Source organism: Dermochelys coriacea, chromosome 11 (genome assembly GCF_009764565.3).
Source record: "Dermochelys coriacea isolate rDerCor1 chromosome 11, rDerCor1.pri.v4, whole genome shotgun sequence".
Classification (NCBI taxonomy): Eukaryota; Metazoa; Chordata; order Testudines; family Dermochelyidae; genus Dermochelys; species Dermochelys coriacea.
The window spans coordinates 5215560-5228409 of NC_050078.2; the positions used below are offsets into that span (position 1 = coordinate 5215560).

Consider the following 12850-nt stretch of genomic DNA (forward strand, 5'->3'; position numbering starts at 1 on the left):
TCCGGGAGCACCCATTTTTCTAGGGTCCTATCAGCCCAGTGGCTAATCTGTTATGGGGGGGGAGGTATGGGATTTAGTTGCCCAGACATTCAGACACAGAAGCTGGGAGTCTTTTACCAAACTCGGAAAAGTGCCAAAGTCAAAATCCAATGAGCAATGACCTTCAGGACCAAATTTTCAGTGAGCCTCCTTAATCGTGCCCTGCTAAACTGGGGAGTGTGCTGTTTTGTATGTGTGCAAAGCTCATACACTGGCTTTTTTTTTTTTTTTTTCCTCGGACACAGTTAAGGAAAGATGCCTTGAACTTTCAGGATGGACATCCTGCTGATACCAGAATGTTTATTCCCACTACTGACCCAGAGTCCGTGCTGATCTTCCACTTTAGCTTGGTTTTCTTGGCATTTGTGGATTTTAGTAAATATTTCATTGAATCCTTCTACCTTTGTGATCATTTAAAGAGTATTGTGCAACCACATTTTCTTTCTGACCAGCCCAAAAAGATACAACCTTCTTCCCCCTTAGATTAAAAATAATGCTGAGTAAAGGGTTTATGGCCTGTATTACAGGGGTCTGTCTATTGGTCTCTAATTCTGCAGTGGCCTGACGGACAGAAACCCACTCTGCCCTCGGCTTTATGGAGCATCTTGTAAGTGGCCACTTACGGAGCAGAGCGTTAATTCTTCTATGTGGAATCCTTGATTGTGCCTGGCTGCTTGTGCACTGTCATGGCTGGACATACGTAAAGGGTTTGCCAGTGGAGCCATTACGGGCAACTTGCAAACGCAGCTGGTGGGTGTATGCAGAAAACACAGTTGCTAAAGGTTCTTGGGGGAAGTGTTAATGCTAAAAATAAAACCCAGCAGCTTTCTTATATGTGTGAGGGAGCTGCTCTTAAATGCAAAACAATCTCTTCATGGAATCACTGGCTAACGTGGAACAAATAAAGGAAATGCTGGGCACGGACCTGCCTCAGATCCACAGACCCAAACTACCCTGGAATTTAGGAACGTTCAGGGAACTGGATACAGAGCTGAAATCTGCATAAAATATTCTAGATAGAAGTGCATGTTATGGTGAGGGGTTGTCTTGTTCTGAAACATCAGGCATTGGCAATGGGTGGAGAATGCAAGGGGATGGTGGGTTTTTTGCTACCACTTTTCCGTGTGTGTGTGATGTGTTTATAGTCTCTCACCAGGATTTACAGTGTATTGGAATGGTGTCCCATGGCTGATCTACTCGGCACTATAGCTAAAAGTATATCCTTTCATCTGTTTATAAATTTGCTGCCAGACAATCCCCAGAGCATTCCAGTGCAGCTGGATGTTCTTGTGTTGTTTTGGGACTGGCTGATGAGACCAGCATCTGATGGAAATGTACCCTGCCATTTGTAGCTCTGGTAGGGCCTGGTCATGTGTGGTCAGATTTTTCACAAGTTGTGTTGTAGTAACTGGGCCAATACATTTCCCTGCGTTGTGAGCTTGTGTGTGTGTGTGTTTAAAAAAATAAACAAAGTTCACAAAATGTCGTCATGACCCATTACAACAAATGTTGTTGGGGAAAGGTACAAAAGGGAGATGGACTGAATCAGTTCAACCAAAAAGACCTGTTATAATTCAAGGACTGTGATAAGATCATGCCAGCTAAACAAGAGAACTGCAGGACCGGAAATCAAAGGTCCAAAACTGGTGCATTGAAAATTGGGCCTAACTGGTGAACAAAATCATGAGGATATGGGCTATTCCATCCATCACTACCTTTCTGAGGTCCTTTAAAAGAAAAGATGTGTGAGGGGAAAATTTGGAAGTGAACGCATCAGTGGCTGACTGAAAGAAGCTGTCTGCCAACAACAGCTGCCGCGAGCGTACCATCATGGCCGCCTCCCCCACCATCTCTTGGGACCCAGGAGTTGCGTACCGGCGTTGGGCATTACTCATCCTAATCCAGAGAGATGTCATGACCAGACCGGGCCAGAGAAAAGACACCCAGCTGACATCTCCACCTCCATCTGCTTTGATTAAATTCCAGTCACCAGCTGGGATATGTGACTTTTATCACTCATGTGTCCTTTTCCTTCCCCACTATATTTCTTGTTTTTCCTATCCCTCTCCCTGGGCCTTCTGTCTAATAAGAGCTAGAAAGGCAGTGAAAAGCAAGCCTTAAACAGCCTGATGCTGATACGAGTTTGCCAGGTCCCGGAGTGGCTGGTAAGAACATGTACCACACCTGTGTCTTCCAGCAGCAAGGCTGCAGGTGAAAGTCAATGCCAGAGACGGAAGCTGCATTTCCGGTCATTGCTGTTCTTCTCTCCTTTTCTGTGGGTGTTTGTCCCGTTTGGCCTTCTAGGAAACGAGGATCGGACTTTAACAACCGCTCCAGCCCATCTTGATTAACCTCTTCTCGTTTCCCCAGAAGGACAGGTATTGCCATCTTTAATACCATCAAAGAGCCTATCAAAAGGGGTTTTTCTTTATTAAAAAAAAAAAACTGTACAGCTAAAGGGAAAGAAGAAGGGAGGTTGTTAAAATGGAAGCCTTACTTAACACTTTACATATCAAAAGCTTTCACGGTTTCTTTTTGACCTTGTATTAAAGATACCAAAAAGGAGTTTTTAATCTTGTGGTTGCCATGTTACTATGCTGAGGTCTTGCTTAATACTGTTTCAGTGCTGGATAACAGCAGCGTCATGTTAACACCTTTTGACTCTTTGGGCCCATATATTCCACCTAGATGAATACAGCAGTGGCTTCTAAGTTTGGATGCCTCCATTTTTAGTTCACCAACTTTTGCCCATATGGGTGGGAGGAGAGTTATCTGGAGGATGTTCCCTGTGTGCTAGTTCATGAGGCCTGATGTTAGACACTGCAAAAACAGGGGCACCCAAAATTTGAGGTTACTTTGGAAAATGTGTGGTTATCAAGGATCCCTCCTTCCCCGCAACCCTTCCGCAAGCCTGGAATCACTGGTTCCACAGAATGGAAGTCCTGGAGCAGGGGTCCTCAGAGTGTGGCCACCAACTCTTGCTGGTGGCTGCTCTGACAATTTTTCCTAAAATACTTTAACTTTAGGAAAAGCAAATAAATATGCACAGATACATGTCCAAATCATTGCAATTTATTTATGTGAAATTTTTTTTTTTGCAGACTCAATAATAAAAACAATGTACAGTTGTCTCTATTCTTTACTGGACCTAAACAGAATAGAAACAGAAATAAGGTGTTTTGCACATTCTTGTCTGTCTTGTTTGTTTTTGCTTTTCCAGTAAGTCTGTGGCTGCAAAAAGTAATATTTGTATGTTTGTTAATGTCACTTCACAGCAGGCTTACTAGCAAGCTGGGAGGCTGTGAAAAGTGGTATTAACAAGCAGACTTTTTCAGCAGTGGCAAGCCAGGGGACAAATTAAGCCTTGGATGGGGAGGGAGACAGCAGGGGGTCTGGGCAGTAGGAGGATGGATGCGGGGGCCAGGGTCGATGCGGGGTGTGTGTGTGTGAGCCAAGGGCTTGCACCCATGATCAGGGTGCGGGGCTGGAGCCCGAAGCCTCACAAGCAGGGTCTGCCGCCCGCCACCCCAGGGCTGAAGCCTGAGGCCCGAGTCTCCCTTCCCCATGGAAGGTGGGGAACTCACTGGCTGTCTGCTGCTCCTGCATTTGTGGCTCCAGAGGAGGGCAGAGCCCAACTCCTGCTGGTGGCCCTGCAGGAGGGGGCCACTGCTTTGTGTCCCACCCCACCCCAGGAGGCTGTGGCCACAGGAAAAGCTCCTTGTAGCAGCATTTTGAAAAATGTTGCCCTCGGGGTTGTTTTTGTGTGATGGCCTTTGATGGCCCATCTTTCTTCCTCACCTGGCAACTTCCCTTGGCATTGCCAGGCTGTAACTCGATATGTCTGCTCTGCAACCGAGAGGTCTGACTGCTGCACCCGAGATCAAAACTGGCTTGAATTATAACAGTAATGAAGCTGCGGCAGAAGGTCCCCGGTCTAGGCTGGCCCTGACTACCTGGGACATACTTGAGTAGCTAGTCTGTGCTGCTGCCCAGCTTGCCACGACTTAACTGCTGTAGTTACATGAGCTAGCTCGGATCTAGCTAGATGAAAGCAAGTTCAGGTATGGGTGCACCTGTTGTAATCACACCTTCCAGTGGCAGTGTAGACGTACAGCAACTATACACCCGTGGTTGGCCTGTGCTAGCCAGTTCAGGCTCTCGGGGCTCCGGCTGGGGGAGGGGGGCAGACGGGGGCTGTTTCACTGCTGTGTAGACTTTTGGGCTGGAGCCCAATTTTTGGGACCCTCAGACCCCGCAGTTCTGTTCTTGCAGCACATGTGGTCACTATTCCTTTTCCCCCAAGCCCTCTGAATTTAGCACAGACTCAACTTTGCCACATCAACTGCTGGAAGAGAGAATTCTGGAGGGGACCTGCTGGAATCTCTGCTCAGTGTGTACAGCAGTGTTTGGAACACCAGAGACGTTGGCATGAGCTCTGTTTTAGGGAAGGCGAGCTGAGGGCAAGAGGCAGGCGCCTAAAGAGTGGCAGATGATAGGAAACAGCTGCTTCCACAAAGGTACTAAGTCTGAAGCTGTCAGAGAGCCTACAAGCTCCCTCGTCAGCCTGTCAAGATGCATTATACTGGGGCGCCATGTGGAAAATTCAAGCTGGGAAGGACGACGGAAAATGAAATGTAACAGAATGTGTGATGCTAGTGCACCGCATAACAGCCACCCTCTAGCATCCTCGTAGAGTTTCACAGCTGCTTCCGGAGCTAGCAAAGCTGCAATGCAAGTGTTCAATATAGGGAAACCAAACCTGTTTTTTTTTTTTTTTTTTTTTCCTCTTAGGACAGCTGTCTCTCTCAAACCCTTCTTCAACCTTTGTGTCTCCTAGAAGACCCTTAGACTTCTGGTGCCATCTGAGCCAATCCTCACTCCACTGCAAAGCATTGGAGGGTGGAAACAAAAATCCAAATGAAAACAGAATCCATAAACTGTGTCACCCCCTTGCCTTGGCTGTCTTGCGCCTACCTTTCCGCTGCCGTCCCCTTTGTGGTGGTGGTTGCATCTGCACAAAGTGGGTGTAAAATGCTCCTTTTCTGACTTGGTGTAGTGTGTTTACACCTCCTTTTACACAGATGTAAGTGATGACACGTTGCAAGGTAGTGGTGAGTCAGGCCCAGTGTGTATATTAAGCGTTTAGTAAAAGGCAACACATGCATCATTCAGTATTGAGCTCTTCCAAAGTGTGTGTGTGTGGTGTGTGCGTGCAATTAAAGATGTTTTCATCTAGGTTCTTCTACTGTATCCATCACCATGGTGTCTGATCGCCTCTGAAATCCAAAAAGCAAACTAGAGTAAGTTATTTCTTAACTGTTTGCTTCCAAATCCGTGAAATCCAGCAGAGGCCACTGAATGACATTTTTTTAAAAAATATGCATTGGGGTTACACCATTCATGCTATTTGTTTGCTTCCTGGAGCGTCACCCAGTTTGGACAGTAAATGGAACAGTTCAGTGTCCCTTTCTAGCCCCTACATTGGCACAGGCAGTGGTGAGCTGGAGCCAGTTCGCACCGGTTCACTGGAACTGGTTGTTAAATTTAGAGGGACAATTGGGTCTAAAAGGGCTTCTAAATTTAACAACCGGCCAAAAGTGGCTCCTAAGGCTCCGCTTGGTGCTCTGGGGCTGGAGCATGCACGGGGAAAATTTGGTGGGTGCAGAGCACCCACCGGCAGCTCCCTGCCCAGCCCCAGCTCACCTCACCTCCGCTCCGCCTCCACCCCTGAATGCGCCGTCCCGCTCTGCTTCTCCGCCCACCCCCCCCCGGCTTCCCGCGAATCAGCTGTTCGCGCGGGAAGCCGGGGAGGGCTGAGAAGCAAGCGGTGGCTTTGCACTCAGGCCCAGGGAGGCGGAGCGGAGGTGAGCCGGGGGCAGGGGGCGCAAGGAGGGCCAACCGCGCTGTAGCAGGTAACCCGGGGGGGGGTGCAGGGGAACCGCTTCCCGCCCCAGCTTGCCTCTGCCTCCCTGAGCCTGTGTGCGAAGCCGCCGCCTGCTTCTCAGGCCCCCCCCCCCGCTTCCCAAGCAAACAGCTGATTTGCAGGAAGCGGTGGGCGGGGGGGGGGGCACGGAGAAGCAGAGCGGGGCAGCGCATTCAGGGGCAGAGGCGGAGCGGAGGTGAGCTGGGGCCGGACGCAAGGCAGGGAGCTTTCCCCGTGGGTGCTCCAGCCCCGGAGCACCCACAGAGTCGGTACCTAAGGCACCACTTTTGATGTGATCAGTGGGGGGAACGGTCGCTTCCCCCGCTATGCTACCCTGCCCCGCCCCTAGGAGCCAGAGGGACCTGCCGGATGCTTCCTGGGAGCTGCTCCAGGTACTGCCGGGACTCCCCCACCTCTCCCCCCAGCAGGTCCCTCTGGCTCTTAGGGGTGGGGTGGCGTGGGTACCCACTACAGTGGCCCACGAAACCCTCCTGCCTGGTTCTGGGGGCAGTCAGGGAACGGGGAGGGGGGTGGATGGGGCAGGGGTTCCGGGGGGGAGGCATCAAGGAACGTGAGGGGTTGGATAGGGCAGGAGTTCCTGGGGGCGGGGGTGGGCCACGACCCCCTTGTGGGGTGAGGAGGGAACCAGTTAAGATTTTGGCTGCTCATCACTGGGTGCAGCGCTTGTGTGTTTCATGTTTCCAATATCCCAGGGGAAAGTTCATACTGAAACTACTTACAATAAAGTAAAAAATAATCCAAGAATACATTTCTGCTTGTATTAGATCTTATAACCTCCCCCAAACCTACATGTTGGGGTCCTTTGTGTGATTCTAAAGCATCTGTCCCTCTGTTGGTAGGTCTACACTGCACACTAACCCCGGGTTCTGACTCCGGTTTGAGACCAAGCCCCCTTTCCATCCACAAATAAATCAGTCTGACTCAGGTCAGCAAGCACTCAGGACCCAGGTCCTAGGAACCTGCTGGAAGGAGTGTGGGGTAGGGGAGTCGGAGCCTGAGTCCCCCTGTGACTCCGGCTCAAACCCTGTAATTCTGCAGTGTGGACCTGAGTCAGCAGGTCTGGATGTGTTAGCGAAACTGTAAGATCCGGGGCCAGCCATGGTAAGCCGGGGTTTACAATGCAGTGTAGATGCTCAAGCATGAATTGAATACGCTGAATCCACAAGCCTAGGTCCCACAGACCGTGGCTTAGACTGCAGTGTAGACGCACCCTATGGGGATCAGGGTCTATTGGGCTAAATGGCCTCATATGCCTTGATTTCTTGGTTCACTTTGCTCCATTCTGCATACAGTTTTAGTTCTGTGTCAGCTCCTCAGCTGTCAGGCTGTATTGGGCAGATTTGGGTGTGTGTGGTGGTGTTTGTTTTTTTTTCCATAGCACAGATGAGTCCTGCACAAATCCAGCTCCCTCTGTACAAAACAATAACCAGCTGGCTTTTCCTTGTCTTTGCAGGCAGAAGGCAGCAAGCTGCAGAAGGATCTCCGAACTTACCTGGCTTCTGTAAAAGGTAACGACCGTGCAACTGGAGGTCTGTCACTTTTCCGACAGTTGGCACCACAAATAGGGTTTTCCTGGCCATAGCTCTTCCTGTCCTGTGCAAATAGGGTTTCCTGGAGCAACTGGCCTGGTGATGGAGTGCCGGTTTCACATCTCTTGCTCCCGAGGCTGGTGGGGTTGTTCAGGCAGTCAGCAAGGTGGCTCTGGTGGGAGACATTAAGGTGCGGAGGCTGGTTTCTCTTTCCAGCAGTCAGGTGGTCCTGGTGTAGGTTTGTAGGAGACCCTCTCCTCTATCCTGCTAGGGGAGGATGAACACTGAACGTCCTGTTGTTTGAGTGACTAGATCTTTGATCCCCCTTCTCCTTCTTTTTTTTTTTCTTTAAACATCCATGTTGTTGCGAGTCCAAGATGTATTAGCAAGGATCATGCTTGGAAAATATCCTGCCTTAAACTAGAATCAGGCTCCTTTTATCCATTCCACGCAGTTGAGTTCCTGCCAGCAACGGGGAGGGGCTCATGGTGCCCTAGTGAAGCTCTGTCCTTCAGATTTTGAGGCTGCCCTCTCTTCTCTCCTAGCAATGCATGAGGCCTCCAAGAAGCTGACGGAATGCTTGCAGGAAGTGTATGAGCCAGAATGGCCTGGGAGAGATGATACCAGCAAAATAGCTGAGGTGAGAGACTCCATGCTGGGGTGGGAGGTTGGCCTCTGGGGGAGAGCTGATTCGCGGGACCAGTGCAGTTACCTCCTGCGCTCGACTTGGGAGCCTTACTGCAAGACATCTGTCCGGCAGCAATGATCTTAGGAAGAAGCAATGGCTTTGGCCATCAGGAGCCGCTTCAGAGAGAACATTGGCCTAAATATGTCATGGGTGGGGACTTTATCCACCCATCGCACCAGGGGAAGTACTGGCTCTCTCAGCCCTGCAAAAATGTGGATAATTAGCCATCCCCAGGTAAACTGTTTGTCCCCGTCTGGTCAGGATGTCTGGTCTCTTTCACTGGGGAAGCAGCGTTTAGAGTCGCACTTAGGTTAGGTTAGTTGATTTATCTCCAGCAACGCACAGCCGCTTGCATGGTTGCCAGATGTCTCAAGATGCAATATTAACCCTTTAAACCCTTCACGCTGGCTGCCTGTGAAATGTCGTTGCGAGTTACCTGCTGATGGTGAACTCGGCGCTCTACAGAAAAGACCCTACCCTAACCCCCAAACGGGAGGTGTGCCACAGATTCTGTGAGGCCCTCTGGGGACTTTGTGATTGCTATTGATCGTACATTGTTTGCAGTGTTGTTGTAGCCATGTTGGTCCCAGGATATTAGAGAGACAAGGTAACATCTTTTATTGGACCAACGTCTGGTGGTGAGACAAGCTTTTGAGCTTTCCCAGACCTGAATTCTGTATAGCTTGACGGCTTGTCTCTTTCACCACCAGACGTTGCTCCAATAAAAGAAATTTCCTCACCCTGTTTGTCCCCCATTGACTGTACATGGCAGGTGCTCAGATACTCCGGTGGTGGGCAGCAGTATAAAACCTTTAGATAGTTAGAGACAAAGTCCCTGTCTCACCCTTCTTACAATCTAAGAAGATGAACAATAGACGAGCTCTGGCGCTGAATGGGCATGAGAAGGTTTCCTTACAGCGCTCGCTCATTTAAAAGTGGTGCTTTGAAAGGAACGAGTCACGGCACTAGTCGGGAGGGGTGGACTAAGGCTGAGAGACTGCGTGGTCGAATTGTGTGCCGAGTGGGGATTTGAGGGAGAGAGTGGGATGAGGAGGGTGTTTTTAGGCTTGGAGGGCAGTCTCTGTCAAGGATATGAAAGGGAAGGGCAGCATGAAGTGGGGTGGAGCTAAAGCAGAGGGGGAATGTCACTGTTATGAATAAAGGGGTTATTCAAGGAGACAGAGGTTTTATTGGGTCTGTTTATCCAACCAAGTTCCATGAGTTAATTATAACTTAATCACGAGCTCCTGGCAGGGCCTTCTCTGCACCAGTAGATTTTTTTTTTTTTTTTCCGGGGCATCCAGAGAAAGGTGTTAGGGGGTGTCACGACTACTTAAAGCCAAGCGGCAGTCACTCTAGCAGGAGGAGACCCACAGGGAGGTGTAAGGTGTGGACGTTTTGGGGCGTGTACCTTGGATGTAGTGATACAATGATTGTGGTGGCTGTAGGCAGGTTGATTTGGGGATGAAGATCTTTAATGGCTTTTAAAGAAAACTTCTATTGAAACTGTGTTCAGTGTAAGCACAGTTTGCAATGTAACAAATAAGCTGAACTGTGGTGAATGCTCTTCCTTTGGTCTTCCTCCTCTGGCTCTTACAGGATAGGTCATCTGCAGCTTTTGGCTTGGGGAGAAAACCAGCCTGCTCCTCAGCTTTATTCCAGTTGCATGGGACGTGCTGCCTGCATATAGGGCATGATCCATTGAAGTCAGCGGGAGTTTTTTCCATTGACTTCAACTGAAGCGTGATCAAGCCTGTAGTGCCATGAGTCTCATGCACACAAATATGGAGATTCTCAGCTCTGCCACACCAGCTGGAAGCATTGGCATTCAGAGCCCTTTATTACTACTCATACCGTCTCCCAGGACAGTTGGTCTTAGGAAAGGAAAGGAGAGATTTGGGGGAAGGCGCGCACACACACGAGGCATGGGCTGGTAGATAAACCGAACAGATGGTCTTGGTACCTAGCGGGGAGTACGGTCTAGCACAGTGGTCTCCAACCTTTTTACGCACAAGATCGCTTTTTGAATTTAAGATCAACCCAGGATCTACCCTGCCCCTTGAGGCCCTGCCCCTTCCCCAAAGCCCCACCCCACTCACTCTATCCCCTCTCTCTCTGTGGCTCGCTCTTCCCCCACCCTTACTCAGTTTCACCAGGCTAGGGCAGGGGGTTGGGGTGCAGGAGGGGATGCAGGCTCTGGGCTGGGGCCCAAGGGGTTCGGCGTGCAGGAGGGGGCTCCGGGCTCCGGGCTCAGCCTGGGGACTGGGATGCAGGAGGGGGTGAGCGGTGCAAGTGTAAGCCACACACCTTCTGGGTGTGGTGTTCTGTCCCATCTAGTATCCCTGAGATCACTTAGAGAGAGATTGAGTCTGCGCTACAGCCTTAGCTAACAGGAAGTTGGCTTTTAGCTCATGATGTAGAGGCTGATGCACTAAGCTCCAGAGGTTCGAGGTTCGATCCTGCTCATCGACAATAGGGGTCTGTCAGCCCTACACAAGCACTGGGAGGGAGTGTAGGTGCAGGAGGGGGCTGGGGCAGGGGGTTAGGGGGCGGGGGGTAGGCTCTGGGAGGGAGTTTGGGTGTCGGCTCAGGGCTGGGGCAGTGGGGTCTGGGAGGAAGTTTGGATGCAGGAGGGGGTTGCAGGCATGGGCAGCGCATGGAGACCCGCTCTCCCCCCCCACCCCCGGGGCTGCAGAGACATGCCAGCTGCTTCCAGGAACAGCAGGGGCCAGGGTAGGCAGGGAACCTCACTTAGCCTTGCTGCACCACCGGACTTTTAGCGGAGATTGCAATCGACTGGCAGAGGCTCCAGGATCGACCAGTCGATTGCGATCAACCGGTTGGTGACCACTGGTCTAGCAGTTGGAGTAGGAGAATCAGGACTTATGGGTTCCATTTCTGCATCTACCATGTGACCTGGGATATACAGTGGTGTTGGGGCTGTTTCAGTCCCAGGATATTGGAGAGAGAAGCTGGGTGAGATAATACCTTTTTATTGGACCAACTTCTGTTGGTGAGAGAGACACGCTTTTGAGCCTCAGAATTCTTGATCTGGGCTATGTCTGCCTCAGTTTCTCCAAAAGAGACTCAATAACTACCTCTGGGATGCTGGGAGGCTTCATAGATTGTAATGTGCTTGGAGATCACTGACAATAGAAATGTGAAGCATTCTGATCATGCTCATAAACATGTTCCTTTTGTCTTTCAGAACAATGACCTGCTGTGGGTGGATTTCCATCAGAAGCTTGTGGATCAGGCGCTTCTAACCATGGACACTTACCTTGGCCAATTCCCGGACATCAAAGTAGGTTGCTCCCCTCACTCCTGTCACGTTGTGCTGGAGAGTCTCTGGGATGCTGTGAATTGAGGTTGGGGCTTTGCACGAGCGCTTCTCTTGGGGGTAACGAAATGGATGTGGCATAGGCACACCCCTCCCCCCACTGAAATCACACTGCCCCCTGCTGGCCAAACACCAATCCTCTGCTCTCTTGGCTAGTGAATAGCTTCCCTGGCAGCCAGGGTGTGGGGTATGTGAAAGAGAAGGAAAGGGGATGCTGCTATTGGATGCATTCCAAAGAGGGTGGAGCTCGGCTGTTCTCAGCGGTGGCAGATGACAGAACAAGGAGCAATGGTCTCAAGTTACAGTGGTGGAGGTCTAGGTTGGATATTAGGAAACACTATTTCACTAGGAGGATGGTGAAGCACTGGAATGGGTTCCTTAGGGAGGTGGTGGAATCTCCATCCTTAGAGGTGTTTAAGGCCCAGCTTGACAAAGCCCTGGCTGGGATGATTTAGTTGAGGGTTGGCCCTGCTTTGAGCAGGGGGTTGGACTAGATGACCTCCTGAGGTCTCTTCCAACCACAATCTTCTATGATTCTATGCTGCAGGATCAGTTCCCACGTAGATTGTCCTCTACGTATCGGTGCAATAGCTGGATTAACTGGAGCTGCCCTGGGAAGGCGTCAGATCTGCACACTCAAGCTTTGTGGGGAGCTCTACGCTTCACTTGTCATAAATATTCTCTGGTTCCCCTGCTCTTTTAATTCTTGTCATTGGAGAGTGGCTCCATGCCACAGACTGGGGAATTGTCCGTTTACCAAGTGCGGTAGCATTTTTTAATGCACGGGCTTTCATCAGCCCCCTGTGAGCAGAACGTGTTTCAGTTGGAAACCCTCTGTCATCACTAGAATAGTGTTTCTTTGTCTACCAGCCTTGTAAAGGGAATAAAACCACCCAAACAAGGCTTCGTTTGTGCTTTCCTGCTACCACAGATCTGGGACTGTGGAAGGGAAAAGCCGCGTCGGGCATTAATGCAGTGGCATCTAATGCACTGAAGAGAAGTAGCTGAAACTACATAATGGTCCTTATTCCCCTCTCCCATGTTAAAAGGTGCAGGAGAGAGAAATTTACCTGTGATACTCAGGGGCTTTGATACACCAGCAAGCCTGCTGCATTTCCCCCTTCTAGAGGAGACACTACAAGCAGAGCCAGGGGATGGAATGAGAAAATACATGGGTGACCTCGCATACATCTGCCTGAATGGTCCTTGAAGCACCTTGGGAGCCCCTGGCCCCGTCAGTGCCAACCTTCCCTCTGGCTCTGCCATGTCCGAGCCACATTATAGCTCATGAGCTGTTCTGGCATAGCGCA

At 50.4% G+C, this 12850-nt stretch overlaps 1 protein-coding gene across 15 annotated transcripts in view; it reads left to right on the top strand.

Annotated features, from left to right (window-relative positions):
• The window catches only part of BIN1 (bridging integrator 1), a 157306-nt gene that overhangs the window by 82056 nt on the left and 62400 nt on the right, over positions 1–12850 (top strand). For all 15 annotated transcript variants that reach the window (XM_038421810.2, XM_038421804.2, XM_038421807.2 and 12 more), the window contains exons 3-5: positions 7437–7491; positions 8058–8152; positions 11409–11504. In XM_038421810.2, coding sequence (XP_038277738.1) covers positions 7437–7491; positions 8058–8152; positions 11409–11504 — 246 coding nt within the window. The remainder of the gene's footprint in view (positions 1–7436; positions 7492–8057; positions 8153–11408; positions 11505–12850) is intronic.